Source organism: Papaver somniferum, chromosome 5, assembly GCF_003573695.1.
Source record: "Papaver somniferum cultivar HN1 chromosome 5, ASM357369v1, whole genome shotgun sequence".
NCBI classification, from domain to species: domain Eukaryota; kingdom Viridiplantae; phylum Streptophyta; class Magnoliopsida; order Ranunculales; family Papaveraceae; genus Papaver; species Papaver somniferum.
Genome location: NC_039362.1, coordinates 122,883,900 through 122,905,441, shown reverse-complemented (window position 1 = coordinate 122,905,441; position 21,542 = coordinate 122,883,900). Strand labels below are relative to the sequence as shown.

At 37.2% G+C, this 21,542-nt stretch overlaps 2 protein-coding genes and 1 pseudogene across 2 annotated transcripts; 2 read left to right on the top strand and 1 right to left on the bottom strand.

The window, feature by feature from the left end:
• Positions 1-3,094: 3,094 nt before the first annotated feature.
• LOC113284804 lies at positions 3,095-3,194 on the top strand (annotated as a pseudogene).
• Positions 3,195-10,150: 6,956 nt separating this feature from the next.
• On the top strand, positions 10,151-12,986 carry LOC113277753 (ATP-dependent Clp protease adapter protein CLPS1, chloroplastic-like). The gene is made up of 4 exons (XM_026526752.1): positions 10,151-10,546; positions 11,915-12,013; positions 12,478-12,587; positions 12,722-12,986. The coding sequence occupies exons 1-4, from the start codon at positions 10,288-10,290 to the stop codon at positions 12,800-12,802; spliced, it is 549 nt and encodes a 182-aa protein (XP_026382537.1). The 5' UTR covers positions 10,151-10,287; the 3' UTR covers positions 12,803-12,986.
• A 1,237-nt stretch (positions 12,987-14,223) lies between these two features.
• Positions 14,224-16,504, bottom strand: LOC113282557 (40S ribosomal protein S24-1). Its single transcript, XM_026531590.1, has 5 exons — positions 16,318-16,504; positions 16,192-16,233; positions 15,917-16,087; positions 14,600-14,686; positions 14,224-14,468 (listed from the first exon to the last, which is right to left on the bottom strand). The coding sequence occupies exons 1-5, from the start codon at positions 16,390-16,392 to the stop codon at positions 14,436-14,438; spliced, it is 408 nt and encodes a 135-aa protein (XP_026387375.1). The 5' UTR covers positions 16,393-16,504; the 3' UTR covers positions 14,224-14,435.
• Positions 16,505-21,542: the final 5,038 nt, after the last annotated feature.

Here is a 21,542-nt window from a genome sequence, read left to right as displayed (position 1 = left end):
ACTCTTATCACATGTCTTTATTTGTTATCAGTGCTAGGATTGTGCCTTTGATAGCTAGATTGACATCTCCATTTTGCTGTGAGCTTCTACTGTCTTGCACATGTCACATTTCATGGAATCTGAGCTTATATTTTGCCCTAGAACTTTGTAGGTACGTTCTAAGCAAACCTTCACGAGACTTCAACTCGCCCACTAGGGACACTTAGTGGTTTAAAAGGCTTATTGCATTCGCTAAATGCAATCGAGAGACCAGCGACAGTGGTATAGGTAGGATTTCCTTAGTTTTGTTTTACTTGAGGACAAGTAAAATTCAGGTTTGGGGGTATTTGATGAGTGCCAAATATTGTATATATTTGCACCTTTTTATTGGCATTTAACTCATCATTTGTGCACTAACTCTCCATTTTATCCCATATTCTGTGTTTTCGTTGTTTTCAAGAATAAATACTTTTCTCAATTAATTTTTCATTTTTAGGTACTAAATAAAGTCTGGTTAACTCACGGAGCGAAAAGAGCAAAGAAACGGCAAAGACTCCCGTAGAAAGGCAGCGAAAAATGATGTTTGCAAGAGCCGGATCAACTAGAAGTGCGCTTGAAGAGGAAGAATTGTTCTTAAAGAAGATATGGGCTTGGCATACCCAAGTTCCAAATCCATTTCCAATACCCAAAACCGCTTCCATTTTCAGCCGTCAGATTGGATCCATCACTTCATCCCACGGTTGCTTCATCATCGTGCATCAAACTCTGAAGTTCCTGTCAAACACCATAGTACCTAACTCCATCTGAAGCCGTCAGTTTTGTTGTATCTCATAATCCAACGGTCGCTACATACCTCTCCATCGTAGCCGTTCGATTCAATCTATATGGGATCATCCAATGCTCTTTACTCGCTGTGCATCAAAGTTCGCTATCCCCGCTTCACACCCTAGCATCGGAACCTATACCCTTCACCCAAACACTCCCTTCCCTTCTTTCCATCGATCTTCTCTTCCCCAAATTTCTTTCTTATTCCCCCGACAACAGTCTGCAACTCCATCCCTTCACCCGCTGCGCCACCATCTCCATACCCCCTCCATCACCAAAACCCCATAAACCCATTCCCTAGTTGCCTCTCTTTCTCGTTCTTAGCACCCACACACACTAGGTGCTACAATCAAGAGAGAGATGAAACTAGGGTTTCATCACAGTTGAAGAGGAGTTGATCGAGTAGACAATAACAGAAGAGGAAGAGAAGTACAAGTATGGGTCGAGCAGATTTTAGGAAAGTATTGATTTTTTTTTAGTGGTTATTTTCGAAACCCTAATTTTTTTGATTTGGGGATTTTCATTTAGGGTTTGTAAAATGTGGGGATTTCTTGTACTATAAATAGATATTAGGTTTGTGTGTGTGAGGGTATGCCTGGGCTAGCCAGAGCTTCACCCAAGAGGACTGGACTAGCCGGTGCCTCAACTGTGCTGTTTTGATTTGTTCTATCAATGCTCTGTTTATGTTCAATGTTTCAATTCCAGTTATTTAATGTGTTAAACATGTTCTAGTTTAATTTGCCAGGGTTTAGATGAAACCTTAGCTTAACATTTGTTATTCATGCTCTTGTCAGTAGCCATGAGGTGTTTAAATGCTCATAGTGAAACTCCATCTTAGGGCTTCAACACTAGCCTTTCACATTGGATGTCAGGCATCCATTGTAGTTAGAATCATCTAGTGTTGCTGAACTGCAACTCATGCTTAATTTTATATATTGTTCTTTTGATTAATTGTTCTTTAGCTAGACAGTTAATGCTTAGGAGGAGTACCTTAGTTGTGATAGGAGATTTCATATCAAAATGACCCTTGTTATATAGAGGATTGACATCCCTCTTGCTAGTGGTTATAGAAAAACAAAGTTACTGTTAGTGATGAATAATCAGTGTGAGTTAGAGGTGGATTCAAAGACCTTGGTATTTTTTTTACATTTGTTTCCAAATTCTTGCTGCACTGTTTGCTTCTAAATTCTATACTTCACTGCCTTTGGCTCATTGCCATTGTAACTGTCATTTGCCACTGTCACTCTTTGCTTCATTAGTTCACTACTCAGAGAATTAGCTTAGGAAACTTCAACTCACACCCTAGTCCCTGTGGATTCGACCCGTATTTGCACAAGCTACAACCGACACCGTGCACTTGCGGTTATAACATGTAGGCTTTATCTTGCTTTTATTTTCTGTCATCTTTCCCAGCCTACCAGAGGGGTGAACTAAAATATGTTCACTATCGGGCATGGTTACCTGATTGTCTACTACTCTACCACTCCTAAGGGTTCTAATATCATCCAATTGATTCGATGGTTTTGCACCTACTTCATGAACTCCTCTAGGGTTGGGGGTAATCTGACTAGGGAGCCTTCCGTTATCTCTCTCACTTAAGGTCTTAGCTTTTTGGCCGACTTGAAGTTCTAGCTTAGCAAGGCTCTGAGCATTAGTTTGAAAGTTCTGCTTGGTTTCCTGTTGAAAACTAATTTGGCTCTGTGGTAACATATCCTGAGTTTTTGCTAACATCTTAATAGATTCCTCTAAGCTAGTCGTTTTTTTTTCTGGGCCTGATGAATTCTTAGTGTAACCAAAACCTAGGGGAGCATTAGAATTACTAAACTGGCCTTGACTCTGGACCTTAGACCATGAAAGGTTCGGATGGTTTCTCCAACCAGGATTATAGGTTTCTGAATATGGGTCAAACTTCGGACGGTTATCATACCTAGTGTTATTATAGAGAGCATTGGCTTGCTCTTCATTATTCTGGCCTTCCTAAAAAGGCTCCAGTCTACCACTAGTGTGACCCACTTCTAAAGCTTCTAACCTTTTCGCTATAGCAGCAATTTTGGCATCTGATTCAAAACTTCCTTCTACCCTATTAACGTTTCCTCTGCCTAGAAGAATTGTTTTCTGGGGTACCCTATTGCTTTCCCATTGTTGGGTCTTTTCGGTGATTTCATGCAAATATGTCATCGCATCATCAACTGTTTGGTTTTCAAACCCACCTGTACACATGGACTCTACTGTAGTTGTGGTGGGATAATCTAAACCCTCATAAAGGATCTGAACTAACCTAACCTTTTCTAAACCATGATGAGGACATTGGGCTAATAAATCATTGAACCTTTCCAAATACCTATACAAATATTCTCCCTCCTGTTGTGTAAACGTGCAGATTTGTGTCCTAACAGACGAGGTTTTGTGCCTAGGGAAAAACTTGTTCAAAAAGGCAGATGTAAGTTGTTCATAGGTTTCAATTGATTCGGAAGCCAAACTATACAACCACGACTTGGATTTATCTTTTAAGGAAAAGGGGAATAACCTGAGTTTTAAAGCATCATCATCAAGGTTTCTAATTTTCAGGGTACTACAAATTTCCTCAAAGTCCCTAACATGGAAATAGGGGTTTTCATTTTTTTTTCCTAAAAAGATTGGGAGCAACTGTAAGGTTCCAGGCTTAAGTTCATAATTTGCTTCAGTTTCAGGTAACCTGATACACGAGGGACGAGTAGTCCTAGTAGGATTCAACAAGGCTTTCAAAGTTGCCATTTCTGGCGCTATTGGACTATCAGGGATTCTTTCCTCAAACGGACGTTCAAAAACGGAATCTTCACGAATCGGACTTTCTAAATTGAGGTAATCAAGACGCTTAGAACTACTAGGTTTCTCTTTAACAAATCTACCTAGGGCGTCTCTTTTACGTTCAGGCATGCAACAGAATAAGGTAGGGAATTCTATGCAAACACAAAACATGGCTGACTCAACCAAATCAAACCTAAATTTCTAGAAAACAAAAAGCATGAAGGCTCCACTTAGATTGTTTCTAGACCAGCTTCTATTCTTTCGAAAAGGAACTCGTTACAATCTGAGCAAACCCCTCTGGAATCAATCCGAGTCAAAGTAAGTTGAATCGTGGCGAGGGAAGCTTAGTGGAGCTTTGATACCCAAGGCCTCACCAGTTACAAGGCGGCGCATTCACGCATTCAACTCACAGAAACCTTCAAGAACTTCGAAGTATGCTCAAAAGAGTAACCAATATTCTTCGAACGACTTTCCTATTAAACTCGTTACCCTATAGGTCTCGTTCTAGTCAAAATTTTAGGCTTAGGTTCGCGTTTGGTTTCGTTTTCCTAAGGCGGGCAAGAAGAGAACGGTGATGAAATCCGAACCCTTATCTTGTATGGCCAGTCCTTGCCCTTTACTAGGAAATTAAAGCAGCCGTTTCAAGTCATCATCATATATGCAAACGAAGGAATACAGTAAACCCACTGACGGGGGATTCGCGGGTGTTTCGAAAAACTTACCTCCCGTACCAGACGGGCGAAGAACCGCTGAAGTCGACTCGGGCCACGACTCCTATGTCATGTACGAACCCGAGGGGCCGAGGCGATATCGTAATCACCGTCTTTCTCTGCACACAGTTTATATTTAAACCAACCCTTCCTTAGGGTTTTAAAAAAATAATAATGTCCAAAGTCCAATGTCCAAGTGTCCAAAAAAGAAAAGAAAAATTACAAAAATAACAAACCCTAATACAGTTCTCTCTCTTTTTTTTTTCTTTTTTTATAAAGGAAAATAAACAAACCCTAAAAAAAAAGAGAAAATATCTAAAAAGAAATTGTCTTCTTCTCCGTTCTTTTCGCTTTAAGCTTTCGCTCCAAGTCTTTACGAAATCACCAAACTCCTTGGCTCAATTCTCTTTATGATCCAAAACCTGTAGACAAAAGATAAATACCCAAAAACATAAAAAAGAACAAAAAAAAAAACCTAAAAAAAACGAAGTCTAAAAACCCTAAAAGCAAATCCGCGTCGGCGGCGCCAAAAATTGATGTGATTGTAGATAGTGATAAAAGTGTTTCGATTCTCAGACTTGCGAAGGATAAAATATTGACTTAAATTCTAAAACAAAAATAGAAAACTCAAACAAAGATGATGTTGTTATCAATATTAAAAGAATACTGAGGCTAAGATTCCACTATTTTCCAAGTTCAAAGTGATTTAAATCCAATATTTATATTTATTCATTTTTTTCGTTTAATTTGATTCTAAGATGTTGCAATAAGTAGATTTTTAAAATAACAAGTGTAAATCAAAAGCATGGGATATCAAAAACCTAAGTCCAAGCATATACCATCAATGGAAATCACAATTGTTGAATAAAAATCATTAAAACAATTCTCAAACAAGGCAAATAATCATATAAATAATTGTAATAAATAAGATAAATAGAAAATACCACTTTATTGGAAAAATAGCTTCCTCTATCGCCTCAGCAATGGGGTTTAGCTCCTCATATCAAAAACAAGTTCAAAATATTTTTTCATTGCTCAAAAGGTGTTTTCAAAGGTGAAGAGACTCAAAGGGAGTAAAACAGTTCAATCACAACGTTTATATGTGTTGCAGATCGACTGTTACAAGAGAAACAGAAGGAATAAGACTGCTACAGTAATGATAGAAGTGAAGTGCTATAGAACAACGACAATGTTCTGCGACAGTTGGGCGTGGGTTGATGTTCTTCGTGTTCTTCAGCAGCACCAGCAGAATAGCTTTCCTGCAACTTGTGATTTTTGTCTCCTCTGGTTCTCTAAACTACCCCAAACTGTTTGTCCTCTCTGTGACTTGAAGCAACCTTTTTATAGCCAACAGGAACCCTAATACTCGATTTAATTCTCTCTTTTCTTCAGCAGAAAGTCTCGGACTTCTCCACTTTCCAAACTCTTCTCTACGCGTTTCTGAGTTGTACAGGTCATTCCAGTTCCTCTATTAGATTGATACGAATCTCAGGAAGGGTTATCTTCCCTCAAATCACCCGTAACTGCAAAATATAATCTCAACAGACCCCGAAAACTTCTTCCTCCTCTGTTTTCTTCTCACGGCTTATCCAGCCTCAATTGGTTGAGTCCAATCAATCTACCAACCCTGTTGTGATCCAGAAAGTCCAGCCCAACAAATATCTGCAATCGAATCTGGTCGAATCCCTTGCGAAATCCAATTCCAAACCTTCACGACTGCTGTCGTTTTTCCCGCCGAATTCCAATTCGAATTGTGAAGAAGAAGAAGAGGCCCCCCTATCCAGAGTAGGGGTGCCTTTAGCAGCTGCCTTGGGGTGTCCTGAGGGTGCCCCTTATCCATGCTGAGAGTCCGAATAACAAGTGTCCACCGGGCGCTTTTAGACAACTTTTCGAGCCGATTTTTCCAAAAATATTTATTGGCCAAAAATACCTACACACACATAAAACACCATAATAAGTACAAAAATGAGAACTATCAATATATAGAATCGAGACAAATTAGACACAAAAATGTGTTTATCATACTTCCTATGTACATAACTAATATCTACATTTTCGTAATTACACAACAAAACTTGGACATCTTTTAGAATAGCTTTAGCTCTCCAATCGCAAGTTGATGCCCTGTTGTTCAAAAAGTTAACGACGTCCATACAATCTACTTTGATCTTGATATTAGATGTCTTCAGCTCTTTTGCCCATCTTACTGTTTGTTGCGCGCTAATGCTTCTGCTGCTGTTGGTCTTGTTGTTGTTCCTGAAAAGAAATTAATGTCAGCAACTCTGTTGTTAACCCAGTACACAATCCCAATTCCATATGAAGCATCATGTTCATTGTAAGAAGCATCCACAAAGAAAATATTATTTTTAAACATATCATCATCCTCCCTGAACTGCAGAAGTCTGGATCTTCCTTTAGGTTTATTGGATTCTGGCATTCCAATATAAGAGTTACTCTCCTGCATAAATCTTTGTATTTCCCTAATACAATCTAAAGGATTAGGTTTGATGCTTTTGTAATTCACATCATTCATGTGACTCCAAATTTTCCAACAGATGATACCGAAAGTTTCTTTCCATTCCCATAAATCTGAAGAAAACCCAACTTAAGAAATTCCCATCATATCTTGGAATTTGCAGACCAAGGCCAAACCAAACAGCTCTTGTAAAACTACAAGAGATGAATAAATGAGCAGAGGACTCCATAACGTTTTCCTTGCATAATAAACAAAACGACTGTGTATGTTTGAGAACTGCATTCATTTTAGCTCTCAATGGCAGTACATCTGCTGCCATCTTCCAAGTAAATAGAAATACCCTAGAGATAACTTTCATATGCCAAATTTTGTTCCAGAATTTGTCACTGTTAAAATGATCTTCTCAAGAAACAATTTTATAAGCTGATTTCGTCGAGAATTCACCATTTTATTCCCTAGCCATCTCAATCTATCCAGGTTTTGTGTATTTATATAAATCGCCTTAACTTTAGTAGCCACGAACTTGGGGAAAACAGAATCTATTAACACTTTATTCCACTGACCATGCTCATCAATCAAATCGGAAACATACACTAAATCCTCATGCTGCCAGTTAAGATACATGTTTTTGGAATCCAGTTACCCTTAGTTATTTTAACGTTTGTACCATTACCTATCTTTCATATACTATTTTCTTTTATTACTTCTAAACCTTTCCTAATGCTTGTCCAAATCCAGGAAGCATTGTAAAAAGTATACTTGTGAAAAGGGTGATCCCTTGGAAAGTATTTTCCCTTGAGAAGTCTAACCCAAATATCATTTGGGTTATTCAGTAATCTCCAAGCCAATTTACTTAACAAAGATATATTCATCTTATGCGGGCTACGTATCCCTAAACCTCCACAAGATCTAGGAGTACAAATTTTTCTCAATGCCTTAGGATAGTATGCCTTCTTTGGATTTTTTTTATTCCACCAAAAATCCCTTTGGATTCTATCAAAACTATCTAGCACCGCTACAGGGAATTCGAAACACTATATTTGATAGCATGGATAAGCAGATATTGTTGATTTGATCAACACTGTACGTCCATCTTGAGATAACAACTTTGATTTCCATCCATGCAAAGTTTTGTATGCATTCTCTAGCAGAGGTTCAAAGTTTAACGCTCTTTGCCTATTAAAAAATAATGGGGTGCCCAAATATTTTTCATCCTTTGGTATTCTTTGAACCCTCAAAATCCTTGCTAAAATATTCATGTGCTTATTGTGTACCTTTTTACTAAAGAAGACTCCCGATTTGTGGTAATTTATGTTTTTCCCAGAAGAGGTACTAAAAGTATCCAAAATACCCATTAGTTGTCTAACCTCTGCAATATCCGCCTTACAGAAAATAAAAAAATCGTCGGCAAATAGAAGATGCGATATTACTGGGCATCTTTTATTAATCTGCATAACTGAGAAAGTTTTATTTTGTTCAGTTTGATAAAACAACCTGGATAACTCTTCCAAAGATGTTATAAACAGATATGGAGACAATGGGTCTCCTTGTCGAAGGCCCCTAGTAGGGTTAAAAGGAACTCCTGGTATCCAATTTAACAGTACTGTGGACTTGACAGTTGAAATACATTCAAAAATGAGCTCACACCATTTATCAGAAAATCCATAATTCTTGAAAATACGGATTATGTACTTCCATTCCATTTTATCAAAATCTTTTGATAAATCTAACTTTAAAGCTAAAAAACCTTTTTTGGATTTACTAGTATGCATAGTATGAAGCATTTCATGCGTTATTACTATGTTATCCACTATCTGTCTCTTTGGGATAAAAGCTGACTGATTGGAAGCAATCATTTTGTTTAACAAAGGCTTCAACCTGGTCGCCAGAAGCTTTGAGATTAGTTTATACAGAGCATTACTCAGACTTATAGGTATGAAATCTACAGGTGTTAGTGGATTCTCAATTTTTGGAATTAAAGAAATATAATTATCATTTAGAGAATCCGATAACTTTCTTGTAGTAAAAAGGTTTGTAACTAAGTTTACTACTTCTTGTTCAACTAAATTCCAGTGAGATTGGAAAAATCCTGGCGGGTATCCATCTGGACCTGGAGACTCCCAAGGATTCATAGAAAACAACACTTGTTTTATTTCATCCTTATCTGGTATTCTAACCAACTCCGCATTTTCAGAATCCGTAATCACTTTAGGGATAATATGATCAAACACCGGATCTATATTATTTCCTTCAGTTGAACTAATGCTCAAAAAGTGGTTTTTTAGAAGTAAATCAAGTTGTTCCTTTTCCTCCAACCAAAGCCCTGAACTATCTCTTAATGTATGAATAATATTATGACGTTTCCGATTGGAAGCAACAACATGAAAATACTTAGTACACCTATCATGCTCCTTAAAAAACTTATCTCTACTGTTTTCCAACCAATATATATTTTCAATCTTATTACAGGTTTCTAACTCTCCCTCCAATTTCTTTAAAACTTTTCTAGACATCAACTGGGCTAGTTTTTTATTTTCCCTGTAAATTTCTCCTAAGATCCTTTTATTTTTTGAAAATGTTTTTGAAAATATTTTTGCTGCAACTCTTTAAATCAATTGAAAGTTCTTTCAACATCAGTTGAAAATCATCACTACCAAAGACCAAAGACCATAACCTATTTTCCAGTAGCAAGTACCGAGTTTGGGTAGGAGACTAGCTCCCAAAATATAGGACACAGTTTTTACGCCGGCCTGACCAAGCCTTGCACAACCTGTAGGCAAGAAAATCATCACTACCATCACTAAAACAAAAAAAAAGATTTGAAGGTCAGAATCAAGGTTTTTAAACTCGTACGATTCGTGCCAAATTTAATCAACTCGATTCAAATTGAGTCCCTGAATCGTTTCCTTTAAGAATCGTGTTTTGACCAACGTTCACTTACAATTTGGACAGTGTTGACCAAGTTAAGCTATGAAAGGATTCGAACCTGGGACATCGAGCTTATGGACTAACCATTCTACCGTTGTGCCAATTCGACTAATGGTGATTATACTTAACCATATATACTACTTATAAAATCATTAAGTTATGATTATTTTCAAATCTTTTCCATAAATCTATATTATTCATAACCAAAAACGATTCGAAAATAAACCATGAATCTACGTTTCACGATTCAATATACGATTCGATTCGTAAAAATAGAAAAACGATTCACGATTTAAAAATCTTGGTCAGAATGACTTCTATGACCAAGAAAGCCACACTTTTTTTTACAAATCAAATTGTTTTTACTTCTCATCCAAACGACCTCTTATTTCTCACTTCCTTGCCAGTTACCGCGTTTCTCTCAAGACATTTACCAATTCAACCGCGCAATACCCACACTCACTCAGTCTCCTCTCTTGTCTCTCCTCCTGTGTCTAATCTAACCTTTCAAAACCCTAGAATCTTTTAAATTCCATAACCCTAGAATCCCAATTTGATTTTTAAAACCCTATTCTGTCTCTCATGGAGATTTCTGTTTGTAGCAGCTTAAATGCATCATCCTTCATAAAACCTTCTAAATTCTCTCCCTCTTTTCATTCTAAACCCAGTAACCTAAACTTGATTACTAAAAATACAACCTACAAAAGATATTCAGTTTCAATGCATGTTGAAGCAAATAGTTTATTTGGATTCCCCAAGAGAAGTGGCGGTGGTGCTGGTATCTTAGAACGGCCTAATCTAGACACATCTATATTCGAATCTACTCCAAAAGTGGAAGAAGGTATGTATCTCAAAATTATAGAATTCATTTTTAGAGACACTGATTATGCAACTGAATTAAGAGTCTCGGATAATCATCTTAGGTTTTGATTAAAGGAAAATTTATGTATTAAGTTTGTTTGCCAACCTTTGTTTTGGATTAGGTTTCAACTTAACGATGCCATTATCCAAAATGAATGTAGTAATAATTTTGCTAATATGTCAAAGATGTTATGCTCGGCTGCGATTATTAATGTGATTGCTTGTAATTCAAAACAAATAAATTCAACCTGGATTAGGTATTCCAAATCATGTGGTTTGCTTATGTTGTCACTATCTTGTTCATAATTACATAGTTGAGTTCCTAGACATACTCGTGACATGCTAAATAAGATTTATCACTTCGGGGGAAGAAATGAATACATTGGTTTGTGGTTTTTGTTGGTTTGTTATTTTTGAATGTCATCTTGCTCTGCAGCTTGAATATCCGTTTCTTTCAAGCAATTAGTTGATCCAGGAAAATTGTGGAATGTATTGTTTGATTTGGAGCACCAATCATGTGTTATAGAAGTCTTAGACGATTAAATTCAAGGCCGTTACCCAAAAAACAACTCAGGGGATGCTATATTCTGTAAATGATCTAATCATCCCCTAAACCAGTAGTCATCAATGGAAATGATCTTTGTCTGGGGAGTCGTGTACCTGTGTTCGCTCAATGTAAGTAGTCAGATAGAGATTTATTATCTGCACAGCTATACTGTAGAGTGTAGCCTACAGTAAGGAGAACAGTAGAGTAGATTTTGCTCCGGAGTAAAGACTTTTGGATCTTCTCTTATGTAGGAGGGGTATAATTAGCTTGTCTTCTTAATAATCACTAGTTACTCATTCTGTTTCATATCATGGTTGATGTCAGCGATGAAAAGTAAAACAACTTATATTTTGTTGAAGTTGTTTTGCTTTGACTGATGGAATAATGGTGATGGTTTCTACGATTGCTCTTTTATGTGTGTTTTTAAGTTAGTGGAGTTAAAAAAGAAGAAGAGGTGTTCTTACTCCTTTACATTTTCTTGATAACTATCTTTATAAGTTCCAAACTGTTTAATGCGGATCAAAGCCGTTATGTCGAAATAACGACATGTCATCGTCAGTAAGTGTGAAGTTGATGAATGCGACCATATAAGGTGCATAATGTTTGAGAAAAAAGGTTCACTGATAGGAAACAATTTGCACTTGCAAAAGAAAGAATAAAAGGATTTGCGAAGCATCAGAGTATAAAAATCAATTGTAGTTACTAGTTAGCAATTTGCATTGTTTATTTTCGACCAGTCTGACAATTTCTTGCAACATTTTAGACGTTTCCAACATTTAATCGCTATGTTTGGTGTTTTAGGTGGTGATATGGGAAAATTGAAGAACAGGACAGCTATAGGCAATGGAGATGGTTGCAAGGTTCTTCTAATTGATGACACACGCCATACTGAAAAATCAGGTAATTAATCCCCCTGCCAACCATTTATTTGTGGTTGTAGTTGTAGGCCATTGGGGCTCAGTCTCTTGGTCCCTTTTTAAGAAATAATATAGGATATAGAGAAGAACGCTGTTGGCCCAAATAGCAAATGCACTTTTCTTGTTTGTCAGGCCACATTCCTACCTAGAGTATGCAGTGTTTAGCAAATGTCAGCGACTGTGATCATTAGATTTTTCAGAATAATTTGAAAGAAAATAATGATAATCTCAATCTGAGTTGTTTTCTTGTTTTACAAAGCAGCGGTTGCACTTGCAATTTCTTACAACCACTTCTTTATCTTCTTGGTAGAGAAGGTTTCGGTAATCACTCATAGGAAAATCTTCAATTCTGCCCCCAAAAAATGATGCTATAGAGCTAAAGATACTATGTGTACGCGATTGCGAGCATTTCATGCTAACTTTCCAGTTTATTCTGTGTGTTTGTAGTGGCGTCCATTCTACCAAAAGCTGTTCCAGCTGTTACAACCGATGCTGCAAAAGAACTCTTTCACGAGTCCCGACAAAATGGTGCTGCCGTTGTAATTGTAGCTGTAAAGGTAGTTTTTTTGATGGTACCTATTGCTTTGATATGCAGTATCTTTCATTTCCTTGTTGCTCTTTTCCCTTCTCCATTTCTATTTGATGGGAAACTTGCCATCCAAAAGTTAGCTGATTCCTCTTGGTTCTGCAGGAGCATGCTGAATTCTATCTTGAGATGATGACCAACCTGGGATTAAGTGCAGCCATAGAACCAGATTCAAGTACAGTGTAAACAGGCCGAAGAAAGATTAGAGAAGGGTTGTTTTACCCATATTCGCATAAAAAGCGGGAAGGCTTTTTGAGTTTTGATCTAGACAAATTTTGAGTTATTCCGGTGTTTGTATTATTTTTGTTTAAATTTCGCGCATGAAGTAATCAAGTTGTTGTATGATAAGAAATCCTCTGCTGTGTGATCACTTCAATTTTGTTATGTGACGTAAAAGATCAATAAAAAAAATCCGTGCCACCTTGAGATGAACTAAAAGAAAATGGATTTCACAGCATAAATCACGCCAAGCATTAGCAATTCATCTGCTGAACACAATGCTCACTCACTGATCGTTGATTCTGTTGGCCACAATAAAAAAGTCATGTTAAGCACCTTTCTGAAGTTTAGCTTCTTGGCAAGAAAATTCTGAAGTTCAGCTTCTTGGCAAGTTGGATTTCCCAGAGAGAAAGCCAACGCTTCACTGGCCAGTTCGCTGTACCAGGCGATCTCTAGGCAGCAAGTGTTGATAATATGCGAGTTGGATTGCGCCACATGCTAGTAACTGTACCAGGCCGTCTCTAGGCACAGAAGAGTGAGAAGACCCATTTGACATGGCGACACAAAATTTCATTCAGTTCACAACACGGGGATTCCATTCTGCAGTTTCAGCTTCACTTGAATGCCTCAATCAGAAACTCAAAAGGAGAGGGAAGCAGATTTTGTTGTTTATTAGTTTCAGCTTCACTTGAATGTCTCTATCACAGTGAAGCTAATTTTGTTTATAAACAACGATAAAGAAACATGCGGTTTGTAGTTTGGGGAATTTGCTGGGCACATATTTTCCGATTTAGGTTGAGAATAAACTTGCTCAGTACTTGAGCAAAGAAATAAGATTAATTTAGAGGTGTATACTACAAAGCACTAGGATACAGAAATTAGTTACTCTGTTATCAATTTAGCATATAGCTAGGATACAGAAATTAATTACTCTGTTAGCAATTTAGCATATAGCAACTGATTAAGTTTGTTGAGAATTTTGTAAAGAAGTTGCTATAAAGTAACCTAATGTCAAAACCTGTTAGCTGCTAGTATAATTCAAACCTAACTTCTAATGCTATCCCACAGACGTACATGACCAATCTCGCAAAAACATACTCTCGCCCAAGATGCATCAGCCTACTATAATCAAGTCCTTCAACTCAGACAAGTATATCACGGCAACCATGTTAAGGACAAGCATTCTCATCAACTATTAACCGGGTGCTTCAATTCCGACAATAACTGGCAACACAGTGTAAGCTAAAGAAATAACCAAACCATCATGTATGTATCATGATGTATGGTCAACCGTCTGCATTTGGGGAGGCAAATCAGACAGCACATGAACCAGCGCCCATACCTGATTCATGCAGCTGCTGCTTCACTTTCTATGATCCAAATTTTCATTGCGAGGAATAAAGTAAACACATTTATAAGACGAAAATAAGTCACAAATACTTTAATTCAACATCTAGCACCCTCAGTTTTTAACTCAGAATCTAAGTAAATGTAACAGGAAATGTAACACCTTACTAGATGATTCTCCTAACAAAAATGACTCTAAATGGCCAAAGTAACCATAACAAAATAGGAGAAAGCAAATTCCATTTCTAACACCTCACTTCTTCTTGGCAGCATCTCCAGCCTTGGTCTGCAGAAGAGTTGCAAATCAATAAAAAAAAATCAGCCAGAGTTTGCAGGAATACAAAAATGGGAGAAAGAGGCTAAGCAACAGGAGAAGAAAGAAGCAAGATAATTATTGAAGTACAATTAAAAACTGACCTTTTTAACTCCACGAATCTTCTTGGCCCTGTTCTTCCTTTCCTTGATTTGTTTCCTTGATCTCTCAATTTTGGTATCAAGTCCGTTCTGCCAGGTCATGACATTTTATGAGAATGTAGAAAAATAACCATATAAAGGACAATAACTGCAACTGTTAGGGCACAATTTAACACTGAACAACTACCCTTGATTAGCCAGGGTATGCGAACTTGGTTCATTAATATATGATTTTCAGGAGAAAAACTGAGGACATCTGGACAATTACAGGAATCTTCTGAACAAACGAGTATGTCTTTGAAAATAGATCATAACATAAGTTTTGATAGTAATATCTTTATCTATGAAGGGCATCATGACATTTCTAAAGCTATAATCACTAGCAGGAGAGAACGTAAACAGGAACTATTCAAGCAAAAGCAAGTACATTACAAAAGCATATAACATGCATATAGTAACTTAAAGTCTATATTGATTCAACCAAGAGTAGTAACTTTGTTGGTTCTAGTACACAAGTCTCAGGCATAAAGTAACCCTAAATGTCCATATACCATAAGCTCAAAAACGCAAGCTAACAAACCAAACACAGCAAACAGTGACAGATTTAAAAGGAGCACAGTATCATCTCTGACTCTACCAAAAGTTTCGTTTTCCTCATCTTTTTTTATAAACAAGATGGTTCTTAGCAATACATATGATTCATAGCAATACATATGGTTCATAGCACACTTACAACAATGATTTGACATTCCTCGATGTCAAACTAATCAAAACTGAACATCTGCACCTGCTAAGGCAAAGTGTGCATATGCGTCTAATTATGAGAATCTACTAAACAAATAACATGCTTGTCACTGAAAATAGATCATAACATAGGCCTTGCCAGTAATATTCTTCTTCATAGATGTCCTACACCGATAGAAGAGGTCTGTGATGCTTGAGTGTGCAAAGAAATCATATAAGAAAAACAGAAGGTTGATTACAAAAGCACTCAACATGCGTAGTAATATACCATTTAATCACCATAAACCAAGACTATCAACTATTTTGGCTCTCCTATGTAAGTCCCTCGCATACATGCCAACGATATAGTCTACCGGCCTTAATGTTTTGGATAACTTCAAACAAATTAGAAAAATGCTTCAGCTGAAAAAGAAAAACAAGCTAACAGACCAAATGCAGCAAACAGCGATAAAGATAAGCACAAAAAATCTGAAATTTCTACCAAATATGATATAAATAACATAGTAGCTGCCCAATGATATACAAGACCTACAATTAAATCAAAACTAAACAAAAGAAAAGATTAGTATTCATTACCCTGACGAGTCTGTATTTAGGTTCGAACTTCTTAGCATTATCAACAGTATCGTAGATCAATCCAAACCCAGTTGATTTTCCACCTCCAAAATGAGTTCTAAACTTGAAGACAAATATAGAACTCTGATCTTTCACTTCGTACATCTTTGCAAGCTTTTCCTTCAACTCAGTCTACAGAATACAAAAACACACAAAATCACCATCAACCTTTCTATTCACTTCGATCTATCATGTTATAAGAAAATAAAACAAAATCATTCAAAAGTAAAGATTACCTTTGAAACATTAGCTCTTCCTGGGTGAAGAACATCAATAACCTACACAAAAACCATCATCAAAATGTTAGGGTTTGTAATCTTACGGCATAAAAATGATAAGAGGTTTTAGATTAGGATGCTTACGAATTGCTTCCTGGATAGAAGCCTGTTAGTCATGAACTTCCTGGTTCTGATGGTAACAGCTTTGGTGTCTGCCATGATTTCGGTTCTGAAAACCCTAGAAACTATGACTCTCTCTGCTGCCGCTGCTGTCTTCTGCTTGAGATGGCTAATGACAAAAGAGATGGAAAGATGGCGAGAAAAGAAGAAATAGAGAGAGAGCGAGGATTATGTGACAACCAAACCCTAAAAATCCAATTGAATTTGGGCTGTGTTTGTTTTCTAAAAGGGCTATTCATTTTCGTAAGATTTTAGCACCTCCGGCCCAATTTGTTACTTGTTTTCCTTGTTATTAAGAGGGAAAAAACAACCGATTTGAGGAGGAAAAGATTAAGGGCAGTTTCCATGAAAACAGGTATATTGAAAATTTTGTCCAGCCACGTGGATGAACAAAACGTGTTTCTCCGTCATGAAAAATTAACAAGTTTGATCATTATTATCCCACTGTTGATTTAGTTTACATTAAAAACAACAACAATTAAAAAAAAAAAACTAATGCTATAACATTTTCTTGATTATTATTAATTGGAAAAAAAGCCTAATCATTAACAGTTAAAGAGATATAGTAGTTGTTCGCGGGTAAAAACGACCTGCGGGGGTTTTCGGTAAAAAGTGGTGGAGGAGGCAAGTGCTCGCTGAAGTAAGGGTTCGAAGCAGCAAATCGTCTGAACCTTTAAACAAATGTACTGCACATGAGTGCTTTGAGTTCGAGAGACTAATATGTAGGACCCTAGCATAAACCAAGACAATGGCCGTTTCATGTTCAATTCGGTTAAAAGAGGATGAGAAGGGTCAGTCTATAGGGAGGGAATATGAGATTCTGTGGAGATCAATGGAGATTGATACGTTGGTGATGCGATGTGTTGAACTGCTTTGAAGATGATTTTGTGTGTAGACGAGAGAAATCTTCTGAATGTGTTTGATAATTGGCAGCAATGAGTCTGACTCGTATGTCGTGATTAAGTTGGGTTAATCGTTCCTTATCAAATCCTAGGTTTCAGAAACTTATTTATAACAGCACATCGATCTCCTGTAAGTGGTGACAATTGAAGGTAGTAGAAGAATGGAAAGTGGGAGATCGTGCAAAAACCACTTCCATATTGCATGGGAGACTTGGTTGATCAACCATCCATTTTTCATTTTCTCCTTTAACTGCCAGCACGACTTACCACAACTCTCATCGTGGATGTACCTCACATCGCACATGTTGTAGGCCGCCAGACCAAAACCCTAGTGAGTGATATCCTCCCATGTAACATGAATTGATGTCTGAATTGTTAACCTTTGACCATGAGTCTTATGAACTGAACAAACGAAGTTCAAGATTGTAATACATGAAACATGGAATGTTGAAACATCAACATGCTCTGCAGACCATGAATGTTGAATTAGGTCACCGATGACCGTGACATATCACTATGTCAGCTGAAGCAATAAATGATAGTCGGATGACTTAGTGATGGTTTTCTGAGATTGCTGGATCGATCATAAATCATAACACTTGTAAAGATAATCATTACCGAATGATCATAGAAGGTCTTTCTCGATCCATGTGTCATGAGTCGGTCGAATGAAGAGGAAATATTATAACATTAAAATAATGATCGACTGACGAACCAAATGTTGGTTGATGAACCAATGAAATACTGATGGCTGGATCGGTATGAAATTCTAAAATGTTGATAGCTGAACGAACATGAGAAATACTGTGACTCGAATATCGATAGTTGAATCAATAAGAGGAATATTGCTCTAAGCAATTAAATATTGATAGTAGAATCAATATTTCCAGAAATGGCGGTTCTGAACCTTGTTGGTCGTGACCCATTGTTAGATGAAGCATTGATGCTTAAAGCAAGTATTGCTAGTCAGAGCAAATACTGCTAGATCCACGAATATTTGGTAGCAAGACCAAACAAAATATTAACCGAATATTACTTACTTAATTAATTAAAATATTGATTGCTGGATCAATTTTAAAATATTGGTGTTTGAACCTATTCAAAATTATGCTAGATAGAGCATTCAATTCAAAACCCTAATTACGACCATTGGATGATCAATGGATGATTAACTGAGAATCAACCAATGGATGAGAGAGGGACTGGCTACATGAGTAATGGACCGACCATGTAGTGTCCGGATACTAGACTGAGCATTTACCAGACTCCTTTACAGAGTAATTGGTGAAAGGATGATTAATTGATGTTTAATCATTGTTAAAATTGTGCTTGACTGATCAATAGGTAGTAAACCTAATTACGTAAAGAGAGGGGACAGGTCAAGAGGGTGTGGAACCGGCTCTTGGTGGTCGTGGGACCATCTAATGGTGTGTGGATGACTATTCCCAGTTACAGGAAGGAGTTTGAATCAAATATGGACTCTGGATGATTAATTAGGTTAAAAATCATCAAAAGAGGTGGGACCAGCTTTTGCAAGCCAAAGGGACGACCATAACCGTGTCTCCATGCTGTCAGCGGACCAATCCTGTGAATTTTGATATTTTCTGATAGTTCATCGAGCATTATTTCATCCCTTTATGAAGATTTTGAGTTTAACTGAAACTCTTAATTGTGGTGGAAGGACCACTGTTAAAAATATTAAAATAATATTATTTTAATATTTCTCATGGTAGACAGACAAGTCATGATAGTTGCGGGACCACTTGCTTTGCTAACCACATGGTTTATGGATAAGTATGGAAGTTCCGGGAGTTTTGGATAGAAATAGGAAGTCCTTGAAAGAGGAAACCCTAATAATAATAAATTAATATGAAAAAATAAGGAAATGAGTAGAGACTGGCCAAAACCGGCGCACGGCTAGCCGGCCGGCCGTGTAGGCCCCATTCCACGGTTTTCTTATTTTTCTTATTTTGTTAATATTTTCTCTCTCTTCCTTTTCCTTCTTTGATCAAACTTCCAATCATAGTTCTTCCATGTGTCTGGATGCTCCTTTGTGCATTATTACTAAAGGCACCCGCGCCTTTTGCTCGGGGCTTAATCGGGTTTCCCCAAATGCCCAGAAGGTGAATACTTATTACTATTCCATGGAATTCAACTGGGAAAAGCCAAGGATCAGAGTAAGTAAATATTAGGGTTTATCTAGGAATTATTGCGACTAGATTTGATTATTATCTAGGAATTCAACCGGTGAATCTGATGACTGGATTTAATTAATTTGTGGCTATATACTAGCATGCAATATGTCTAGGAGCATTTAGATATGATGTGATCAGCATCATATATCAATCTGGGAAAGTTCAGACACCATACATCTTTCAAATGCATTGCACATATTGAAAGGATACTAAATTGCTCAGTATGAGATACATGGAATATCGAGAACTCTTAAGCAAGAGTCTCTGATGCTGCCGTCATGTATGGAGGTTATAACACTACAATTCGTTTCTCTTGCGGAAAGCGAATACATAACCTTTTACGCATTCTAACATGATCAGAGTTCACAATTTCTGATGTGATTTTACAAATACGACCTTCGTTAAAAATCCACCATCAACAGTAGCATACATGTTCTCCCTGATGAGATTACAGTTTAAGATATATAATAATATACATAAGGCTGTTATGGGATACCGGTAGCCGTTGCCGATGATCCGAGTTTCTGTAGTTAATTGTGCGACATAACGGTAATCAGAAATAGGTAACATAATTTTATCGGTAATTATTGTCTTAACGAAACGGTACCGGCTGAGGCACATACTGGTTGGTTAACTATCGATAACAGTATTTACCGGTAATTATTGTCTGTTGATTTTATTTTTTTTCTGCAAGAACATGTAACTAAGCAAATATGGAACGTTTTTATGTGTTTACTTTGTGTTTGGTATGGATTTTGAACCGAAAGCTTCTTATTTTAATTGAATTTGTGTCTGAAAAACAGGTTATGTAGAACTCTGTCAGATAATAGCATTTATCGGTAATTTTACCGGTATCCGATAACCTTGACGAAACGGTATTTGATAGGATTTTGAGAATTCCGCCGAAAATTATCAGTATTGGGATTCCGGTAGAAATTATCAGTAATGGTACCAGCTAAGCCAGTTACCATTACGATAGATTCTGTTGACAACCCTAAGCATACTTGTTCTCCCTGATGAGATTACTTAACTATACAGAAGACAGTCATCCCATAACATAGGATGTATATTCTGCCTTCCCTGTTTCGGTAGAGAATCAACTATATTATTTCCTTCCCTGTGAATGTGTGAACACTCCCACTCCTCAAAGTCCCTAAGTAAGAACTTACAAGAATTTATTTAACTGTTGTTTGCCCAACTAATTGAATCAACATTGCACCAAATAGCATTGACAATATTGAAGAGTCCCTTTCTAATTCCATCTTTCTTACTCATTTTTCTCCATCCCACCTGATCGCCTCCAATACTGCTTTGCTTCAACTTGTTCCTCATCTTTAGATATCTCTATGAGGCATATTGCTCCTTTACATATCCCTGTATCATCAAACATAATTAGTCTAACTCCCATTTTTTTTGTTTCTTTTAACAAATAAGCATCAAAATTAATCTTAACAAAACCACTATAGGGGAATTTCCACAATATTTGTGGGTGAAAACCGTTTCTGCTGATTTTGGTAATTTTGGGTGTGTGGATGAGAAACGAATCTAAACTCTAAACAATGTACTCCATGGGAGTATTTTTGATTCAATAGATCAATCTGTACAATCCTGTCCTAAACCAAGAAATGGCCGTTCCAGGCTTGCTTCGGTCACAAAGTGAAAGGGAAGGGTTGGTCTTAGGGAGGGAAACGAAGAGAGTGTTGAGACCATAATAGTTGATTCTGAAGGTATGGTTGTTTATGACTTGTATCTGAAAGTAGAACTGGCTAGCAGAATGGAAAGCTACCAGGTGATTTCCAGATACTGTGTTGTTGCCGACCAAAACTTGTTGTTTGGTGGAAAATAGGTGAGACCTATTTATACAAGTCGCAATAAAACGTACCCTGGTCTCGTGGGAAGTGGAAACGATTAAGTGGTGGAAGAAGGGAGTAACGGGTAATGCCTGGAATTTATGTTTCCATAATGAAGGATATGTTTACACCATTACTTCTTGCCATTACTAACCGCCCCGCTTTATGACACTTTTTGTAACAGGCGTATTGCACGCCGCACGCTGTAAACCTCCAGACCAATACCCTGATGAGTATCCCCC